General features: G+C 46.9%; 1 protein-coding gene across 1 annotated transcript in view; it reads left to right on the forward strand.

Moving 5' to 3' along the window:
* Nucleotides 1-21,961, forward strand: part of GRIK3 (glutamate ionotropic receptor kainate type subunit 3) — a 108,077-nt gene that overhangs the window by 44,923 nt on the left and 41,193 nt on the right. The window contains exons 2-6 of the mRNA XM_062014310.1: nt 11,975-12,151; nt 13,111-13,368; nt 14,682-14,863; nt 18,498-18,551; nt 21,781-21,954. Coding sequence (XP_061870294.1) covers nt 11,975-12,151; nt 13,111-13,368; nt 14,682-14,863; nt 18,498-18,551; nt 21,781-21,954 — 845 coding nt within the window. The remainder of the gene's footprint in view (nt 1-11,974; nt 12,152-13,110; nt 13,369-14,681; nt 14,864-18,497; nt 18,552-21,780; nt 21,955-21,961) is intronic.

A 21,961-nucleotide genomic window follows, 5' to 3' on the forward strand; every position in this document is an offset into this window, starting at 1 on the left:
CTCAGAGGGTATTGCAGTATCATTACTGCATTAAGGCTCAGCTACACAAAGCAGAAGGAGAGAGGCTGAACCAGTGGGATTTTTTGGTTTCATCAAGCCTGACATCTCTGAGATAACACATCATTTTCATCTCCATTGAAAGCATTAATAAAAATTTGTTAGTTCAACATGAATGCTTCAGGAAGTGCCTCCCAAATCCAAAAAACTGAACAGAGTGCTTGAGTGCACTCAAATTAACTCCTGTTTATTGGGGAAGCAAGCACTTTATTACTACAACATGGAAAAGGATTATGGCAATTAAACTCTCTGAAGTGAGCACTGTAGGGTACCATCAGGGATATGGCTGAGGCTTTGCAAGAGGAGGATTTGCAAGTCACTCTTTGTGCTGAAGCCTGGGTGAGGAGCAGCAGGGCAGCTCTCCTGGGGGCTCACAGCCTGCAGACTGCTCCTGCAGACCTGTCCCATGGGGAGACACAGGGCAGGGAGCTGCTGCAAGGGCAGGGGCTGGGCAAGGCTGAGCTGAGGCCCACAAAACACATCAGGCTGCAAACCCTCACTCTGCTTTTCCAAATTCTCCATCTCTGGAGGTTTTCAAACCTGCCTGGACATGTTCCTGTGTGACCTGACCTAGGTGCTTTGGCAGGGGGCTGGACTAGATGATCTCTGAAGGACCCTTCCAACCCCCACCATTCTGTGATTCTCTAACAGGTTGCTCCTGCCTAGAAGGATACAAGAAAGGACAAGAAAATCTGTTTTCCTCTACTCTCTGCATTTCCCCCACATCTGCACTGCAGTTTGGATTAAGTTGCACAAGTTCCAATGCATTTCCTAATACTCCCAGTCCCAAAACCAGTCCAATTTCAGCTCATGCTGCTATCCAGTCACCTGTCCCTATGTACACAGCCTCAATCATTACAGATCCTGTCAGAAAGCACACACACCTGAAAGGATTGCACCAGCACCTGAAAGTGGTATTTGAAAGAAAAACTGCAGAGCAGCTCAGTAGCAGAGCCCTGCAGAACTGAACAAGAGAGCTGTTCTGCTAGTTCAGTCAGTATTTTTCCCTTGTATCATTTGGTCAATGCCTTTAGTCACTTTTCCTCAGGACATATCCTAGAAGTGAAGTCATTTAATATTAAGCACAGTTGCTGCTTCCACATTTACCTCTCCCCAAGGGTAAGAAATGTCTGTGGATCACCAGGCCACTGGCAAAAGCTCTTGTCTAAAAATAAAAGCATTTGTGAGGGAGCAGGAATGGGCAGAGCCTCCCTCAGCTCTCCTGGACACACCTCACCTCTCAACACTGCTCCAGGGAAAGCCCCTTCCAGCACAAAGGGTTCCCCTCCCCAGCTGCAAAAGTGCTAATGTGGCACCAGTTTTATTCCTAGTTCCCATTGCTGCCTCATCTGACAAAAGCAATTCTAGCTCAGAGGAGCTCCATGTAGCTGTGTTGTGCTTGTCCTCCTGGGGAAAGCATTTCCACCCTGGGAACGTTTGTCCTTCCTTCAGCCAAGGGGAGCTTCCAGTGTCCTAAATGGTGACTCAAAAGTGGCATAAACTCCAGGGCTTCTGCAGAGCAAACCAAGATCATTCCTCCCAGATCTTCCAAGTGCTTTCCTGGGTGGCAAAGCATCACAAGCCATTACAGCACAGCTTCCAGTCACTTTCTTCTGGGCATTGAAGTGGCTCATGTCTACCAGGAGGGGACAGGCAGGTGTGGCATGGCCCAGAGCTCCAGCCAGCAAGTCCCTAAAACCCGTCAGAAGGAGCGTTGCCATTGCAGGAAGGGCACTGGGACTCGGTACCAAACTCACTGCTGATCTTCAGCAAAGAATCACCTTCCCCAGGCCTTAATCCTACCACTTGCAAGTTTTAAAAGGCATATCTTTTTTCCTCTTGCCTTCTTGCTGGTGGCTGGTTTTTCTCTTTACACTATAAAGCTGTAGGATCCTTTTTACACTACAAAGCTGAGCGAAACACTAAGCAGGAGGGTTATTCCAACTCACTGTCTGGTGTGATATGACTTAGGTCAGGCTTTGAAGTATTTCCATAAACAGTATTTAGGAAGTAAAAGAATTCACACAGCATTTCTTGCAAGTAGTTGCCCAAGAGGGACCTGAGTAAAGCCTAGAGATCTACATTGCACCCTGCTCAGAAGAAGGCAAAGTCATCTCCACAGCCCTGGACATCCTGGTAGCTGCCCTTCTGCTTCAAAGAGGGAGGTTGTGCTGGGGCACCAGTGAGGGGGGCAAGGACTGCACCCACCCCTTCACTTGCACAGGAATGGGGGAAGAAAGGGGAGAGCATATCAGCATGAAGGAGCCTTATTATCTCACTTTATGTTTTTAATTTCAGGTCTTTTCTGCCTGTTTCAACGTTTCAGCAGCAAGGTCCACAGCAGGACCACAAATAACACTATTGATTTCCAATGCTAACTCATGTATTTTCATTATTACAGCCCCAAGATGTTACTAGTTGATTTTAATTAAGGGAATCCCCACGAAGCACGTGGACTGTACACACACAGACCCTGGCAGAGCAGCTGAGCTGCCAGACCAGCTTCAAAAACTCACAGTACCGAGCAGGACACCTGCAAAGCTCAACCCCACACAGCTCAGTGTGGGCTTGGGCATTGCTGGGCATTGCCTTTGAAGCAGCCCTGGGGTTTGCTGCAGCTCTGTGGTGGCCCAGATCCCCTCAGCCCCAGCACAGCCACAGTGAGCAGTTGCACACACAAGGCTGTACTGAGCAGGCAGGGCAGGGGTAGGTGTGGAGCCATTTCTGGTGACAAGGAGTTGTAACAGTGACTCCTGTGAGAAGTTGCTCAAAACTTTCCCTGCCACCCAGCAGAGTCCCACTTACTGCTGGGACACTAGAAGACACTAGAAACATCTTTTCCAAACAGCCTTTAAGCATATTACATGCATCAAGGAGAAAGCAATGCACAGAACATGCTCAGCACTGCAGCATCGTGCCTGCAGATTCTCTCCACATTTGCTTTCAGAGGGATTCTACTGCTTATTAATCATGGTTTTTCTCACTTAGCTCATTCAAACCGAAGATATTACTTGAGTTCTGCACCAGTCATCTGTAAGTTAGAGAATAAGCCAGGGATAAACCAGTCCCTGGTTCAGACCTGTGGCCCAGGCGTGGGACTGGGAGCCGTGGTGGGGCTGTTCCATGGCTGCTCGTCCCACACACAGCAGGAAGAGGAGGAGGATTGTTTTGCCCAACTTCATGTGGTTTCCCTGCAGACCCACTCTAGAGAGAAGGAATGCCAGCTCATGTTCTCTGGTTTATAAATAGGGTGGAAAATAGGAAACCTTCACTTCTCAGCTTTCCTGTCAGAAATCTCTGCCTTGAACACGCTTTTCAGTTGAAGTCAAATTCAGCTCAGCTGCATTTCAAGCTTCTCTTGCATGTCCCACTCACAAGTGTCCCTTCCTCCTAAGCTTGCTTAACTTACATCACATCATTTTTTCCATTGAATTCATGTCACTCTCAGTTTATAGCAGTTTAATTTATATTGTTTCTGTGATATACACAGATAATAAAAGAAATGGCAGGGAAAAAAAACCAATTCCAGGAAAAACAAAACCAAAAAAAACCCCCCAAACCCAGAAAATGAGGTGTGTACTTCAGAGGTGATGAAAGAAGTTGGACTTCAATAGGTAGCTACTATCCCACTAACCATTCCAGAGACCTGCCCCCACCCTCCATGCTCCCTGTAGCAGTTTGCTTGTTTGTGCTAACGAGGCATGTGTTACTGCTCATGTTTATCATTGGGTGATGTATCTCATTAATTACCTCTGCATGAATCAATAGGAGCCACTGAATACATAATCCTTGGTAACTCACAATGCTGTAGTTGAGGAAGCAGCGTCCTTAGTGTTAAATAAACAATGATCACTATCATAAATCTAAGAATTGGCACAAAACATCAAAGCTTTGGAGTTTGGTGTGAACAATTAACTGGTTAGGTCACTGCTGAGCAGACAAATGGTATGGGTACATCCATTGGCATTGATGACAAAGGTGTGATGCACTATGCAATGACTAACATGCATTTTTAATGCAATTTGCAGCTATTAATAAAGCTTTTCTATTCCACCTCCCCTATAATTGGAATGGTCTTCAAATTTCCTCTTTTCTGAGCTACCAAACTAATAATTTACCCACTTTCATTTGTGATTCACTTAGTTTGTTTAGTCATAATAATGAATATTCAGCTTCATTAGCACAGATTTGGTTCAATTCATACTGAAATGCTCTCAGCTCTGTCAGTGGGAAAGTTGGCTCTCATGGCCCTCAAAAAAACACGTCCCTAAAACACATCCATTCCTCCCTCCCTGCTCAGCCAGTACAGAGTAACCACCTGGAAACAGAGAGGGAAAGCTTCATCTCACCCAGAATGGGCTCTGGAGCTATTCTGGGGAGCACAGGCACAGCCCAGCGCTGCCCCTCAAACGCCCACCCGGGCACAGCCTCGCTGGCAGCTCCTGCCTGCAGCACACAGCGAGCAGCACAGCCTGGCAAAGCCTGAGTTTCCTCTCTGTTTAACGACATTAAAATGGGAAGATAAAAAGGCTAAAATTGGTGTCTAAATCTCCCAATTACATCTTTGGCTGCCCCTGAGCACCAGCAGCACAGGGCAGTTTAATCACTCCCTCCTGCACCACACACCTCTTGGAAACCTGTTGAAATCCATTACAGACCTTTGATCTTTTCCTACACAAAGGTGTTTCTGTAGAGAGCAGATGGGATTAAGCAGAAACATTCTATTTCCCAAAGAACTCTGTGGGGTTTTTCTTCCCTTTCTCTGCTTTCTATTAATAAGAGGGAGAAAAAAAACCAGAAGGTGCTAACAGCAAAGACCCTGATGAGAGTTTGGGATTGTCAGCTCCTGAATGGAACTCATTTCATCAATCATATTAGGCATCTATCAGGACCAAATTCTCAGCATGTGGCATACAAATATTGCACAACTGAACTGTTAAATATTTAGGGCAGATGACAAACAATATGTCATAATATTTGCAGAACTGCATTTGCTATTCAGTGCATCATCTCACTGATTTTAAAGCCCTGATTTTTGGAAGCATCAACACAAGAATGAGAAACAATCAGTTGGCTGCTGGTATTTGGTTATGCTGTAAATGATTGCATTTAATTTAGATTTATTTCCTTTTAAATGTAGTGCAGGATTTAATTTAGATTTCTTAAGTTTAATATTGTATCCTACATGCCAGGTGGGTATTAACATTTCTTAGCTGGGGCTTAGCAATGAATATTTAAGAAGACTTTAATGAACATGCAATAATTGTAATTTTAATTGAGTTGAATTTTTATGCAAGACTTCATCTCATTGCAGGACACCTTCTATTTCATATTGATCAGGTATATTGATATTTCCAGGTAAAACAGGAGCTAATAACTGTTAGAGAAGAGGCTGTGAGACCTGGGGCTGTTTAGCCTAGAAAAGAGAAGACTAATGGGGGACCTCATCAAGACTTGCAAGTACCTGAAGGCTGGGTGTCAGGAGGATGAGGAGGACACTTTCTGTAGTGTCCAGCAACAAGGGGTAATGGGCACAGGATGGAACATGAAAAGTTCCACTTGAGCACAAGGAGGTGAGGGAGCCCTGGCCCAGGCTGCCCAGGGAGGGTGTGGAGGCTCCTTCTTGGGAGGTTTCCAACCCCCCCTGGACACCGCTGAGGGAAACTGGTGGGACTGGTGTCAGTGGGCTCCTGCTGGCAGCTCAGCTCCACGGAGACTTCTGGGGCTGCAACTCAGTGGTGACTTGTGGAGGTTGGTGGTAGGCTGTGAGCTGCATATTGGATGAATTACAAGTTCCTTGGCACTGTCACTGCCCTTATCTTGATGGGAATCTATTTCTAGGAGATTATGACGCTGCCTTTTTTTTTTTTGTTGTCTTTTAATTAATTGAGCCTGCTTAAAAAAGCAAAAATGCCCATTTCATTTTAATCATGTATTATGCAAATTAAAAATGTAAATATCATTAAGAAATCTGTTGCTAAGTTAATTTCTTTCTGCTGTAGCACTGCTGAAGGCCTTTGATCTCAGATTAGCGCTTTGATCCGCTCCCTTGGTCAGGGTTACACACTGCTGCTGTGGTAAATGCTCTTTCTCAGATGTAAAACATACAACACCAGAACAGCTTGTTCAAAGAAATAGCAGAGGAAACGTTGCCAATTAGGCTAAAGGAGTAGGAGTTGCAAAGGAGGGGAAGTTTGTTTCTAGAAGCTGCAGCCCATGGCCGTGTGTACCCAGCTGTGCCCAGCCATGGGGATGAGCTGTGCTGGTGCCTGGGCACAACAAGGGCAAGAACACTTGTGTGAAGCAAACCCAGTCTGTGTGACCCACAGACCCAAGGGGTAAGTTCTGTTCGAGATGGCACACCTTCCCACACCATCCTTATCTACTTCTCACTAAAAGAGGCAGCCACCAAATGCCATTAATTTCTCATTTAGTGCCAGTAAAGTGCTGATGCAGACATTCTAGCTACAGTGGTTTTAATCAGTTAATTTAACCAGAAACATTAATAATGTATTTCTTTGCCACTTGACTGCTCATCTGTTAAACAGCTTACACATAGGAGAAGAATGTCACCCCCTGTGACATGAAGTACCTAATACAGTGCAAATGAGAGAGGATTTTGCATATTCAATATCAAAACAAGAAGAGAGGGAGACGTCCTCTCCTGGGAATGGATCCACCTGCTGTGACGGGCTTTCTGTCCTGGCAGGCAGGAAAATCCCTCCTTATGGGCCACACACATTGTGCATACCTGATTTTCTGCTTGAATTCATTTCCTTGGCATTACTCAGCAAGTGCCCAGCCTTTCTTTATGCTGCAAACCCTGGTGACAACTGAGGTCTTGGGGATGTTGCTCAGTGCTTCAGCTCCTCCCATCAGTCTCTGGTGCTGGGGGGCCAGGCTGAGAGTGGGACTGTCCCCCCCTCCCCCCCAAAATTCAGCCCTGTGCTGAAGTCTCACAGTAGTGGCTGTGCAGCAGTGCTGGCAGAGGCTGCCTGTGCCTTGGGGCTGTCCTTAGGGTTACAAATCTCCATCTTTAGGGTCACAAGTCTCGATTTCCATGTTCACTCTTTATGGTGCTCCAGGTCACCTGGAGGACTGACAGTCCCACTATGCCTGTTGCTCCTCTGAGCTCACAGGGGGTTCAGAGCAGAGGGAGGGCCATGCACCACATCTTGTCTCCTCTGAGGGTGTGAGGGAGCAGATCTGGCAATACAAGGCAGGGTGTTCTGGAATGTTCCCCACCAGGCTATTTGGACAGATCAACCGCAGAGGGGCTGCACTGAGCCTCTGCTTGGCTCCATCTCACTGCAGGGTGTTGTGGATATGGAGGAAGCTTCCAGCTGGGCAGCTAAACCATTGGTCTCATCAGCCCATGGAGACAGAACACACCTGGGGCCCTGGAAATATGCTGGGCCTGAGAGGCAGAGAAACTGCCAGAGGAGTAACATTTGTCTGCTCAGAGACAGGCTCAATTCCCTTTTAATTCATATAAAAGAGATGTGTGATGAATACAGGCAGGACATTGAGTGTAAGCAATGCAGACACACCGGCTCTGAGGTTAATCCTCTTCCTGTGTTTGGAGTCAGATCCTCCTCCTGGGTTCTTAGCAATTAGCATCCAGAGAGGGAGCAACCTCCATGGGCAGGGGACAGCTTGAGCCTGTGAGCAGCAGCAGATTCCTGCACAGGGTCTCTCTTGCGTGATGCATGTTTATGGAGCCTGAAATTGCTTTGGATACGTGGCTGTGCTGCATCACATTAAGCGATGCCACACTGAAGTGACAGGGCTGATGCATGATCAGCAGCAGTTTAAGGGGACAGGAACTCAGATCCTGTTCTGTCAAAATCAGAAACCCATTGACAGACATAAGAAATTGTTTTCATCTCCTTCCCAGGAGGTTTGCTTCAGTAAGTTTGCAAGTTCTGTTTACTGCCTTTGCATTGAGCTCATCCATGGTCCTGCTGCAGGGAGAACAACCCAGGTCAATGCAGTCTGACAGTCTGATGAGGGCCTGTGGAGAAGCAGGAAAGGTGTGAGAGCTTCCCCAGCAGTAAACAGGGTCCTTGACTGAATAGGTGCTGAAGGATGGGAGCTCCCAATCACTCATCCTCACTCATCAATTTACAGGGTGATTTTGTTTCTGTTTGGAGATTGACATCAGGTACAAGGGCTTCACTCAACACCTGTCTGAATAAGGGATCAGCTCCAGCTTCAGCTGAATTTACTTGTGGGGAGCATTTTATAGTAGCAGCTCCTTGGGGGAAAGCACAGGGAGAGACTTGTTGTGAACAAATCTGTCATTGCTCTTCCTTTTGATTTTTTTGGTGATATTTCTTGCCTCCTGGCCTTCAGTGCATTCAGTATTATTGCATCTTAGACTGTAGAGTCCCACACTGACAGGCAGCCCTGGGAGTTTCAGCTTCTGTTCCCACTGCACAACCTCATGCTCTGGAGAACTTTTCTTCTACTTCCCAGAAGTGTAATCTCTTTTCTCTTTATCAGTATAAACACTGGCCCTGGAGAGACCTGGACCATGACAGTGAAATTCTCTCCTCTGGACTGGTCAGATAAGCAGAAGTATCAATTCTCAAAGCTTTCCTGGGGATGGCATGTCTTGGGAGGAAGGGCTCTCTCATCATCCTGCCTCAGGGACCTGCTGAGTGGCACTCAACAGGCACTCAAGTGCACCGGTCTTGATCTGCCTGTTTGCTAATATTGTCCCCAAACCAGAGCCTATCAGAAGAGCACAAACTGCCAAGCCACAGCCAGCCCTGCTGTACAACAAGAAAGACATTTTATAACCTCAGAGGGGAAAAAAAAGGGAGTTGGTCTCTGGGCAGGAGAGGTCTGTGAAAGAGGCAGGAGCTCTCGCAGCCCCGGAGGAGCTCAGGCTGGCTCCATCCTTAGTAAGAGCTATTTCAAAATGAGTCTTTCTTCCAGGATGTCACATGGAAAGAGACTGTCAGAAAGCTGTCTAAATGTGTTAACAACACTGTCAGCGGGGGAGAGAAAAGTGTTATCAGAAATGGTTGTTCTTCAAAGCTAAGTAACTCGGTGATTTCATAAGGAGTAAAAGATAAGAGATCACACCACACACTGAGGGCTGTTGGAATTGTCTTTCTGAGAATGAAGCTGTTTGTTTTGTTAAAAAGGGGAAGAGGGGAGAAAGTGAAAACCTAAAATACCTGGACTTTCTTGACTTAGATTTATACAAAGGTAAATATAACTCTGGTTGCACTCAGGCTGTGCAGCCGCAGCTCAGGACAGGCTCAGGCACTCAAAAGGGCTCCTGTCCCGCTGACCAGGCTGCTTTCTGCCTCCCTCCTGAGATGATTCCACAGCTCTGCCAGCATCATCACCTGAGGCTAATTTTCTGCTACTCAGAGCGAGACCCTCTGTTTGGAGCAGGTACAACCCAGCCTCCTTCCCCTGGCCCAGCCCTGCTATTGCTCTTCTGGTCTGTATCTAAAGGAGAGTTTCAGGCATTTGCTTTGCCTTTTCATTTTGAATTTCTAAAGCTTCCCACCTCTGCAGAAACATCAGTGGTCAACAAACAAAACAACAGAAAATAAAGCACACGAAGCTGATTCTAATTAGCGGGTTTCCCATATGCTGATTGACATTCTGTGGAGTGCAATGAGCCTGTTTGAAAGGTAGAAGACACTGAATAATTATTTAACCTGCCTGGTGATTAATATTTAAAATCCCAGAAGTCTGGTGTAATTATGGATGGCTCCATCAAAAAATATGTAAAAGTGGTAACAGTTGATAACGTTTGATCTTGTCCTGCCTGAGTACCAACAGGTTGTGCTGAGGCAGCTCCTGCAAGGCTGACTCCCAGCCCTGCACCCAATTGCACTAAAGGGTGCACAAACATGACATAAAAAGGTTTTCAGTATACATGCAAATAAAGCCAACCTGAAGTTGAGAAAGCTCACTGCATGCTGAGCAACACGTGGCATTGCAGCAGGGAGTCAGTGGGCTGTATTGATTGGTGAAGGAAACAGCATGAGACCTTCCTGGGTAAATTAGGCAGCAAATACTCTCATGAACCTCAGGGGGACGTTACAAAGCATGACAGACCTCAGCATGGCTGGCTTTTATCTCTCTGCAAAGCTATGGGAGGGAAGGAAGGAAGGAAGGAAGAGGGGAATCTGGGACCTGAACAGGCTGAAGCAATACTGGGAGATGTCATTAGCACCAGGTCAAGTGAGCAGCATCCATTAATCTCCAAGACATCTGAAATAACGTTAAAAATAGGGCAGAAGCAGAAATGGATTAGAGAGATACAACACCTTTAGACCTTTAGCTTTACTATCTCAGATTAAACTTGTTTATAGGTAGTATATAAAAGTGAGAACTGTTTTGTTGTTGACTTTTTATAGCCCATTGACTTTCGGTACTTTTATGAGTGAAGTCCCTGTGAGGTTACTGTTGCAAGACCCACATGTGATCCCTCTCTCTGGGGAGCACAGCCAGCACGGACCAACTTTGTCCCAATGCTTTGCAGCAGAGAGCCCAGCCTTGCATTGCTTCACCTCCTGTTGAGGGTTGCAAAGGACATATGGGGTCCCCCCAGCCTGGTGATCAGCCAGCTGATGTCATGTCCCTCATTCTCTCAACAGCACAAGCTGACACTCTCCATTTTGCTCAAACGGAAAAGCTGCAACAATTATTTTCATAATTAGCTGGCTTTTCAAATTAATGCCAGTTATGCTGTGTAATCATGATGAAGATTATGCATTAATCAGCTGTTTCAAGCCGGTTATTAGGCTCTTTAAATAATGATTGGAATGAACATCTCTGAAGGAGAGGCACCCAAGCCAAGAGGGACGATGCGGGAGCTGCGGCGCAGATCTGCCGTCAGGCACTCTCTGTCCGTTCCCACGTGGCCTGAGGACAGAGGAGGCTGTTGTATGTGGTGGCTGTTCTTCAACACCTGAACAACAACAGTAGATTTCACATTGTCCCAATGTATTCAGCACCCAGCAGTATAACCAGAAATACATTACTTCTGCCTGTCTGCTCTCTCATCGTCTCGCACTGAATTCAAGGTATTGGGTGGCTGCACAGGAAATTCTTCTGTCAGCAAGCCCATTATATCCAGTTGGATGTCTGGAACGTGAATTTATTTGGGATCAAACACCAATAATCCACATAACCAGTCTTTCTATATTCTATCATAATAAGACATGCTCCAAAGCAGCCCTGAAAGCTCTGGACTAGGAGAAAGCCTAATGCCAGCTAGTTGATAATCAATGTAACATGAGCTCAGTTATCACTTTAGGATGATGCTAGAAAACAAAAGATGCCCCTTGCTAAAATCTTCTGGACAGTAAAGCTTTGAGCAGAAAGCCAGGGATGAATCTCATGCTCACTTTAGCTTTGTTTATTGTTTCTGCTGTAATGCTGTGCAGGGACTTGCTGTGCCCTAAGAAACTTAGCTACAAGCATGGGCAGATTTTGATACAGATTAATAACTTTCCTTTGGTCAATAACCAAATGTTGTATCATGATGCAATGAGAAAGATGCACTTGGACAATATTGCTAGGTTCCTGCCTCCACTGCTAAGCATTCTAGATTCTATGAGGAACAATAAAAGATGAGATGGGCACTAAACCTAGCAAGCAGCAGTGCTGCACTGCCTGCCTCCTGCATGAGGGCTCGGAGATGGGTGCTGAGGTGAGGGAGCCCTGGCCCAGGCTGCCCAGGGAGGGTGTGGAGGCTCCTTCTCAGGAGGTTTCCAACCCCACCTGGACACGTTTCTGTGCTCCCTGAGCCAGGGGAAGCTGCTGGAGCAGGGGCTGGGGCTGGAGCAGCTCTGCAGGGCCCTTCCAGCCCCCACCAGTCTGGGATACTGTGATAAGATTCAAACTTCAGTTGGCCTAATGCTGGTCTGGTCTTGTCTTGCAGGAGGAATCTTTGAATACGCAGATGGCCCCAATACCCAGGTTATGAGTGCTGAGGAGCAAGCCTTCAGGTTTTCTGCCAATATTATTAACAGAAACAGAACTTTGCTGCCTAACACAACACTAACCTATGATATTCAAAGGATACACTTCCACGACAGCTTTGAAGCAACTAAGAAAGGTGAGAGCACAGCACATTTCTCAGCAGCTTTGTGGCTATTGGTTCAGGTAAAAAAAAGGCATTGTTTCACTTGAGGCTTATTTTGTCCTGCTCTAGTCAGTGATCTAGATGAGAAGTCCTCCAGGAGCTGACCTTCCAGAGGCATTTTAATATAAGGGGAACAACTACTCTTTTTTTCCCCTCTGTAAACCTCACAAAACTCCTTTCAGTGTTTGCTTCTAATCCTGAGTGAAGGTCTGTAGGCCATGCCTTTGTTTATTTTATTGTATCCTTGGCAGTTTTCACATCCATAGAGGAGATGTTCTGTTTTCTTCCTAACAGTCATCTTTCATTATTGGATAACTTGAATTACTGAAGGGGAGGAAAGAAATGGGACTACACAGCAAAGGCTGTAGGCCTGATGACCTGAGAGCTGCCTGAGTTTGCTTGTGTTTTGGGAGGAATGAAACCTGCTGCCTGGGCTCGCAGTTACAAGAGGGGCATCACTGGAGAGAGGGGACATCTGCTCACAGATATTTCTCAGTGAAAGCTTGAAAAAAGCTATGAAAACCATTATTTTGCAGCATGCTCCCCTTCCACTAGTAAAATTGATGGGAAAATGGATTTGTCAGGGTGATTCTGACCATCTCTGGGTATTTCTTCCACGACTCTGGAGGCTCAGGCACTTCTAACACACCGTAGCTGTTACTCTCTCCTCTGGAGACGTGTCTGTGCCTCTAACCACCAGTTCAGACAGTCAGAATTGCTCCTCTCTCTCTCTCTTTTTCTGCCTTTCATCACTGTTGTAATTACCTACTATCTATGTGGCAGGCAGTGCCCAGAAGCCTGTCTGTCCAGCCACTGCTCCATAAGCCAGGTCTGGAAGAAGCTGTTTGTGTTCCCAAGGCTGCCCCAACGCTCACCTCTCCCACAGAGGTGCCCCACACTTCACTGACAGCATCTTTCCCTTCCTTTTCCAGCTTGTGACCAGCTGGCCCTGGGGGTCGTAGCAATATTTGGACCTTCCCAAGGCTCTTGTACCAACGCTGTGCAGTCTATTTGCAATGCCCTGGAAGTCCCCCACATACAGCTTCGATGGAAGCATCATCCTTTGGATAACAAGGACACTTTCTATGTCAACCTGTACCCCGACTACGCTTCCCTCAGCCATGCCATTCTGGACCTAGTGCAGTATTTGAAATGGAGGTCAGCCACTGTGGTTTATGATGACAGTACAGGTAGGTAAAGGAGGAATCCAGGAGATTTTCTGTTGTGGGTCCCTTGTAGGAACTTTTCTAATGAACTCTTTTAGAAGCAAAATGACAGCCCATGGGTGCATGGGGACACACCAGGCACTGTAGATCCTTCCTACAGTGGCCCTGGGATCCTTTCTGAAGCACTTCATTCACAAGGCACTTAGGAAGTGGGTAACTCTCAGCATCACCCCAGCTGGCAGGGGTCAGGGCAGCGTTAACTGGCTGCTAGTGGGATCTGGCTCAGCTCGGCTATATTTGGCACAGTGGTGCCCATTCTCACAAGCAAAGCCCTTGGTCTGTGGCTGCCATGGAGGCTGCAGTTTCCCAGCTGAAACTAAAAGCAGGTTCTGGAAAGTTTTTTTGTTTCCTGGCTAATTCTATAAAACATGGCTGACAAAGTTTTTCACATAAAGAAAACTGTTGATGGTTAAACAAAGCAAAGTGCTGCACAACACTATAGATAAAACCCCCTCAAAACAAAAGACACTTTGGATGGCCTGTCCAAACTAATTCCACTAAACCAAATGGTTTCTTTAGGGGAGGGCTGATGAGAACACAGTTTGACATTCCTGTTTTGCAAATGTGGGTCACAGTATGTTCCCTTTGTGGCATATTAAAGTGTATTCTTCCACTATGCAGAGGGACATGTTTCTCTCTTCCTCCTTGCAACAGGCACTCAAATTTCCTCTTGCAATATCAGATATCACTAATTCCTGCTCAGCTGCATCCAGCAGGGCATTGTGCCCTCTGCCTAAAAAAGAAATGAATTCTAAGGGTAGCAAGAAAGTCACAAGTTGTGATTAAGTGACCATTATGCACTACACTGTTCATAAATCCAGGTGCATATTCATTTTCTTTCTTTTGCTGTTGTGCACAGTAAATGCTGCAGGTTTTAATTTGTTGTCTAGCTGATTATCACATCCTGTCCTTTCTCAAGGGCATATTTGCTGTAAAAAAAAAGTGGAGACCCCAGAGATTTTGAAGCTTAGGACCAATCTGTTATTCTCCTCTTCCTACCCAGGGCAGGGAACACAGCTCCATCGTAGCTGGATGCAGGGAAACACCAGGAAAGGCTGTTCTGCCTTAGAACAACTGCTCTGGGGTTTCACTGATTGAGACCTGATGCCTTGGCTTTGCTCTGCCTTTAGCCATGGCCATTTGAGGGAGGGAGGAAAGTCCTGATTGCATTCCATAAAATAATAAAGGCAGAAGTATCTTGCTGTGCTGCCTAGCCTGCAGGACAGAGGCTGACTTCTCTGTAACACTCTGGGTTTGTCTTTGTGCAATGCCTGAAGGCCTCATACGGCTGCAAGAGCTCATCATGGCCCCATCAAGGTACAATATCCGTCTGAAGATCCGCCAGCTGCCCCTGGACACGGACGATGCCCGGCCGCTGCTGAAGGAGATGAAGCGGGGCAGGGAATTCCGCATCATCTTCGACTGCAGCCATCTGATGGCAGCTCAGATCCTCAAGCAGGTGAGTGGGGGTGATGAGGGAAAGTGGCCACTGAGAAACCAACGTGTACAGGGTGTCCATTCTGCAGGGAGAGGCTTGCAGACAGGGGTGCAGACCTGCAGCTTTCCCTCTGCCCACAATCCACAGCTACACTAAAAGCTGCCGCACACACACATTCTTCAAGTCTACTGTGGGATTTCTACAGAAGATGCAGTGTTCACTGAAAAACTGGAAGTATCAAAGTGTTGGTAAGAGCAAACCAATGCTAGGGGAGCAAAAAATGCAGGGTGGCTGTGCCCAACACAGTGCTGAGCCCAGGCTGTGCCCCTGCTGCTCTCTGTGGCTGTGCAGCCCCAGCCCCTGCCCTCACCCGCAGCCGACGGGAGCAGCCTTGGCTTCTCCCTCAGCCAAGGCATCAGACATCAGGCAGGTCCATGCTCTAGGCCACTTCTGTCACTCTTCATTTAGCCCTGTATGAGCACTTGACTATTTTAAGTGTCCCCTTTCCTTTCTGTGCTGCTCCACGCCCCAGGCCAGCGGATGCCCACGCTGAGGGGCAGGCTATAAACGCTTCGCTTTGGTTTGCTGTTTCCCAAGCCGTGCACGCAGCCCTGCGGGTGCTGGGCTGGGCCAGCTGGGGAGGGACAGCATCTTCTGTGCAATTCTTGGACTTTAAGCCAGATGTCAGTGATTTTCCATTCATTTAGTCTCTTGCCTTTCTCCCCGAGTTCCTCCACTAGCACTTCTCACAGACTGGAAGGTTTGCTGCTCACCCCAGCTCCTCCTTTCCAAGTGCCTTTTAGGTTCCAGGGTCAGTATGAGGGAGAAGAAAATGCTCTCACAAAGAATGCTAAAAACCATCTGGTGGAAGTGTTGTTCATCTCAGCCCAGCAAGACACTACCACGTAGATTAAATAAATCCCCTGAAGGGCTGAGAAAACAAGCACATGGAAAGAGACTTCTCTTGCAGCCTGCTTGATGCAAACTGAAGGGAAATGCTCAGAGAAATCAGAAAGCCTGGGAGGGATTATTAAAGAAAGCAATATCAGGGACTCATTGTCTCCTGCCTGTTATTTTAACATGCTGTCCGTGTTTGGTGCTGTTCACTTATTATGCAGTTTATTATAGTTTATTGTGCCATCTGCTCTGCTCATCACTGCGAGTGCAGAGTGAGGAAGATGGAGGAGAGGGAGGACTAGGGGCAAAGAAGTCTTTCTAAGTCCTTCTGGCTGGTTTTGTGTGTTGTTTTTTTCCCCAGGGCCCAAAGCCATGGATTTCAGCTCAGTGATATTAAATAGTGTGTTTTTACTCAGGGGGAAAACCAAAAAAGTTACCTATTTTTTGAGATTAGGAAGGTGCAGAGTCCCAAACCACATCCTGAGTGGCCTCTCCACACTTGTACACTCCAGTGTGTAACACTGGGAAGACTGAGCAGTGTGCACCAGGACCCTTGTGTCTGCACACAGGCCTCAGGACCCTCACTGTTGGCAAAGATTCCAGTCTGTGTTCACTCAGGTAGCTCTGAGTAAACACACACCATCATGCCAGCCCAGATCTTGCTCCCAAGTGATTTAGGGTCAGATGCTCCCACAGCACAGGTGTACACTGCACTGATAATCAGCTGTATTTTTAACATGTAATCTGGATTAGTACTGAATAGCAACATCAGAACTGGTGCAAAGACGTACAGATGACACTGCCTCATACTGCTCCAGTCTGGGGTCCTTGATGTGACTAAGACAGCAAATAATTCATTATTTTACCCTCTTAGACAAACAAATCATTGTAGAAACCTATGACAAAGCTAGGTCTGCTCATGAGGCCTTCCCATCCCACCCCAGCATCTCTGGCCTTGCTCATTTTTGGTCACTTGTTAATGCTTTACATCTGTTCTCTGGCTTCCCAGCTTCTCTGCTCTCTTTGGCAGCTGTCTCTGAACAGTTGCTGCACTCTGCAGTGCACAGATGTGCCTGTCTTAACTAGAATGCAGCTCCCATTCTCATCCTGGCAATTGCCTGTAGCTTATCTACCAGGTTTATCATTGATTCATTTCCCCACAAAGCCAGATGTACCCTGCACACAGGCTGCCAGCGCTGGGAAGCTGGAGCTTGCTTCTTACAGCAGGTTTGGCGTCTTCACCTACCACTGAAACGATCCAGCTGCAGCATCTGAACAGGAATCTCATGATTCACTCCCAGTTGGTTTCACATCATCTGACTGATGCTTCACCTACTGAGGTGTCATTCCCCGCTTCAATTCATTGCACGTGGATGTGCAGGTCAGGAGACTGTGATGCAGCCCCAGGCAGGGAGGAGGGGACACAGGGAGCTGCCAGGCTTTCTAAATGGCATTTCCAGGCTAGGAAACGTGGAGTAAAATCATACTCTAGAGCTACAATATCTGGGCTTGTACTCTAGATCCTTTCCTTTTCCCTTGGGGTGTTTTTTTGACATCTCACTTCTTTTCAAACTGTCACTTCCTTCCTCAGAGCTCAATTCTGCCCTAGTAATTTTATCAAAAAACAAGAGAAGCAAACGTTTCCTGGGGGGCCCTGAAGCTGCTTTCCCATGGCTGGAGATTTTACAGTGCTCCTGCATGTGTTTTCTCCAGAAAACATACTCACAGAGTCAGTATCACAGTCAAAACCATGTCTATCTCTTTCCTTTAACCAGCCATCAACTTCAAGGTGACCTTTATCATAGACAAAAACCTGTTCTCCTCATCTTGTGCAGGGCCTGGACAAGGTCATCAAGCTGAGGTCTGTCCAGCCCAGAGTCATTCTCTGACAAACCTCACAGAACAGCCTGTTCTCTGCAGTGCTCAGTTATGCACATCCCAGCAATCTGTACAAACCATCCTGTGTGTCAGGGCTGGCACCCTTAGAGCTTGGGCTGGCCAAGAGCCCTCAGGTTTTGACCACCATCTCCATGGGATGAGGGATGGGAGATGTTCCCACTCCTCATCCCTGTGCCTCTCCTTTCACTGACCCATATCTAAACCAGGCACTATGTTAGAATCTGGCTGGACACACAGACAAGAGCTGCAGGTACATGTTATACAAACAGACACTGAAGGGGAGAGATGCAGAGCACCAGAAAATACAAGTGTAAGAAATAAAAAGCCTTTCCCTTAGCTTCTCAGCCAGTACACTGATTTGTAACCACCAGAACAGGTTGCTTTATGGTCATTCTGCACAGGTTTATGTAAGGTTGCTCGTTGTTTGGTGTCTGAGAAGGAAAAGCAAGACCCCTTCTCCCAGCCATGCTGCCAGAAGCAAGGCTGCATCCCTGGAGGATCTTGCCCCATGCATGACCCGTGAGCACAGTGGTGCGCCACAGGCAGTGTCCTGGCATTCCACGGCACAGCAACACCCAACAATGCCATCAGCCTCCATGGGAGCTGGACAATGAGGCTTTGTGGCTGTTTCAGAAAGGCTGGAGGACCCCAGTTCAGCTCAGCACTTAGACACATGCCTCTTGTTGGCTAAGCACATGTTTAACTGCTTCATGGGGCTAAATCAGAATCCAGCTCCTGTGTTTCTGTGCCTGTCTCCAGCCACATTTACCAGATCAGTTCTGTAGAGGTTTATGCTGCATGACTGCTGTTATATTCTTGTATCTATTCTTTCTAACTTCCTTTCCCTACTCTCCTCAAGGCCATGGCAATGGGAATGATGACAGAATACTACCACTTCATCTTCACCACTCTGGTAAAGTATCTAATCTGTGCAAATGCCTTTTACAGTCACTGCTGAGCGGGATGGAAGCGGCAGGAGAGAGGGCTGGTGTCCTGTCCTGGGTGTGCATCACACAGCTGCAGGACACTAAAGCAGTGGGGTGAGAAAACCAAGGGAAAGGCAGGTGTGGTACCTAAACACAAGGAGAGAGCAGGGCTAGACTAAGCTTCAGGTTAGAATCGGACCACAGTGATTTGCTGTTACATCTCTGCGAGTGCAGCACTGACTGAGACACATCACTCTCTCACTGCTTTTGGATTGACTCACTCCTCTGGAGCTGCTCTGGATTTGTACAGATGTAGCTTCTGGTTTTATTTCCCCTCCCAGTCATTTGATTTCAGTGCAGCTCCCCATGCACTGAAAGATGAGCATATGTGTGAATTTGCAACCTTGTAGTCTCAGACAGGACAAGTCAGAATTGGGTACGTGCTCCTGTGTGTTCATCTAGGTCTCCCTTAGGAGCCCAGAGCAGCCCTGCTGTGGTCAATAGTTCAGTGCTGCAGGTTTATTTTGCATGAGAAGGACTCAGCTTGAAATTAACTCCACTCTCATTAAAAACTGTTCTTCTCTGACTCCAGAGGCATTTGCTTTGGGTTTTTTTGGCATGTCACTTTTGCTTCCATCTAGGATGCCATTGTCTAGTACACTGTTGAATTTTGTGTGATTTTGAAAATTGAATTTATCTTTTTTTGCCTTTAGGAAAGAAACAGACTAAACTAACCCTTACAAACTGAAACATTTATTTTTCAAATGCAAAAGACATTTTAATTACCCCCGTTGCCATTATCTATTCCAGGCAGCTTTAAGCATTTCCCAGATAACCTCCTATTAATCAGCCCCAGCTGAGCCTAGAGTACATTTCATGTGTAGGTACAGCCTGGAGGTGGGAAAAGGAGAATTATAATAAATTAATAGATAAGCAATCACAATTAATGCCACTTTCCTGAAATAACAGTTATATCATGGGAAAGATATTTTAATCTGTCATTCCTTAAGGCAATGTTTTCCTAGCTTGCAATGCATGTGCTCCAGCTTCCACAGTACGAGACCCATGGGGTGCTAATGAATTAGTCTATTATGTTATACTGAATGTTTCTGAAAGGTCCCCAGTCAATACTGAGTACAGTGTATCAACACTTGGCATGGAATGCTTCAACATTTTGCTAGGCAGCAAGATTACAGTTCACTGACTTCGGCACAACGAGCCCCATCAGCCCTTTCTACCAGAGGAGGAGGAACTCTTCTGAGCCTTCCTTCAATACAGGCACAGCCTTCACAGCCTGCAAAATCCCAAGCAGTGACAACCTCCCTAAACTCAACACTTCTAGGAACTTCTCAGCAGCTTGTAAAAACGAGTCCTTGCTGATACAGGAGTTTCCCCCCTGCCTGCTGTCACTGCTGCTGCAGGTTACAGACACCTCCTGGGGGCAAAATGATCTGCTTTTGCGACCAAACATTATTTCCCCACAGCAATTTCCAGAATATAAACTGAAAAAAAGTCATGAATCCTGAAAAATCACTCCATGCCAGTGGGTCAGGCCCAGGACTGCTGCACACCCTCACATCCACATGATATAAGCATCTGTCTGAGGTTAAACAACTGGATTTGCCCTTAGTTACCGTTAAGTCATTTAAAAGTCAACGTTATGGCCTGGTTTTCATGATGCCCTTTAACAAAACGTGGAGGCTTGTAGTTGTAATTTTTCAAGGGAAAAAAAACCACCCCAAACAACAAAGCCCCTGAACTCTGTTGTGGATGTGATTAATGACTTGGTCCCTGGCTGCACCTGCAGATTAAAACATGGCATCCATCAGCACGATGCCTTGGGGGTGTAGAGTCAGAGGCCGGCACTTAAGGAAAAGATCAAACCACCAAAGCTTATTAAAGCAAAACAGCTGTAAGAATGCCTTGCTTTCCCACTGAGAATGAAGTCTCAGTTCTTGGCAAGTGCTGATTCTGGTATGCTTTGCTCAAGGCGGTGTGTTTTCGGACCAACGCCCTTCCAGCTCCCCCATGGGCAGAACAGGGCTGGCTGCTGATGGAAGTCGTGTGTGGGTGAACCCACTGCATGGCTGTGTCCCACCAGTACAGACACCGTATACAAAACAGCAACAGCCACGCAATCTCATGCTGTATAATCCCTTGTGAGAACAATGAACATCATTCCCATATTCACCCCCCATCCTCTATCACAGAAGACAGTGGTGGTGTCTTTCCACCTCCCCACGTTTTTACTACCATTGGACACTTGTAGAAATTGTTCAGGATAAAGTGATTAAATACGTCTCATCCAACAAATGATTCCCATTAACAAAGGCCCCTCGCGACTGCCACTCTGCACCACACATTCACAATCCCCCCCAGGCAGCTGCCCTGGATTTTTGCTGAGCAGATCACTTGTGGTATGCACTTGCCAGGCTGTCTAACCCCAAACTACTCAGACTAGTTACCGAGCATTGAAGTTAATCCCCGAGCTGAAGTTAATATTTAGACGTGTGGCGGAGCCAAGAGATGCATTAAAGTGCACTGGCAGAGGCCTCCCAATGCCCCTCTCTCACTGCCTGCCAAGTGATGCTCGTGGGCTGTCTGCCAGCAGAGCTGAGGACTGCCTGGCTGTGGTTTCTTTAAATCATATAAAGGGCACCCTCATTCATTTGCAGACTGTGTAGGCTGGTCGTAATGTCAAGAAATGTGTCTTAGTTCCTCTTTGATAGCCGTCTGCAAATCAGCATTCTGCATTCACAGTTATTCTGTCTTCTGCAGCACCCTGTGGGCTTGAGCACTCACAGCAAATCCTCCATGGAAAGGCCCTAGGGAGTTGGAGATGCATGAACTCTGTGCTGTCCCCTCCCTGTTGATCACAAGCCTCTTTTTTTTCACAGTTACAGACAGCAATTCTGGTTTTCTCCCCCCAATTCACTTGCCTCTCATTCAGAGAGTGAGCTCTTTGGCAGGAGTTTCCCTCTGCTGTGTGTGGGTGAACCAGCACATACAACACCCCAATTCCACCGACACCCACGAGTGTCTGTGAGCAGTGACTGATGGCAACAGACAGTACAATCCACCAAATTCACGAGGGCATCGTCCTACCTCCCACCTTCCGTGGGCTCTGCTTTCTCACTTCAAGCACAGAAACCAACCAAAGCAGAAAAGACAAAACTAAACCAGACAACATGTTTAAACTGATTTCTCTCTTTTAAGGATCTTTATGCATTAGACCTAGAACCATATCGCTACTCTGGAGTGAACCTGACCGGCTTCCGCATCCTCAACGTGGAGAACCCGCACGTCTCCTCCATCATCGAGAAGTGGTCGATGGAGCGGCTGCAGTCCAAGCCCAAGGCAGAGCTGGGACTGCTCAGTGGTGTGATGATGGTATGAG

The sequence above is a fragment of the Colius striatus genome, chromosome 24 (assembly GCF_028858725.1).
Source record: "Colius striatus isolate bColStr4 chromosome 24, bColStr4.1.hap1, whole genome shotgun sequence".
Lineage (NCBI taxonomy): Eukaryota > Metazoa > Chordata > Aves > Coliiformes > Coliidae > Colius > Colius striatus.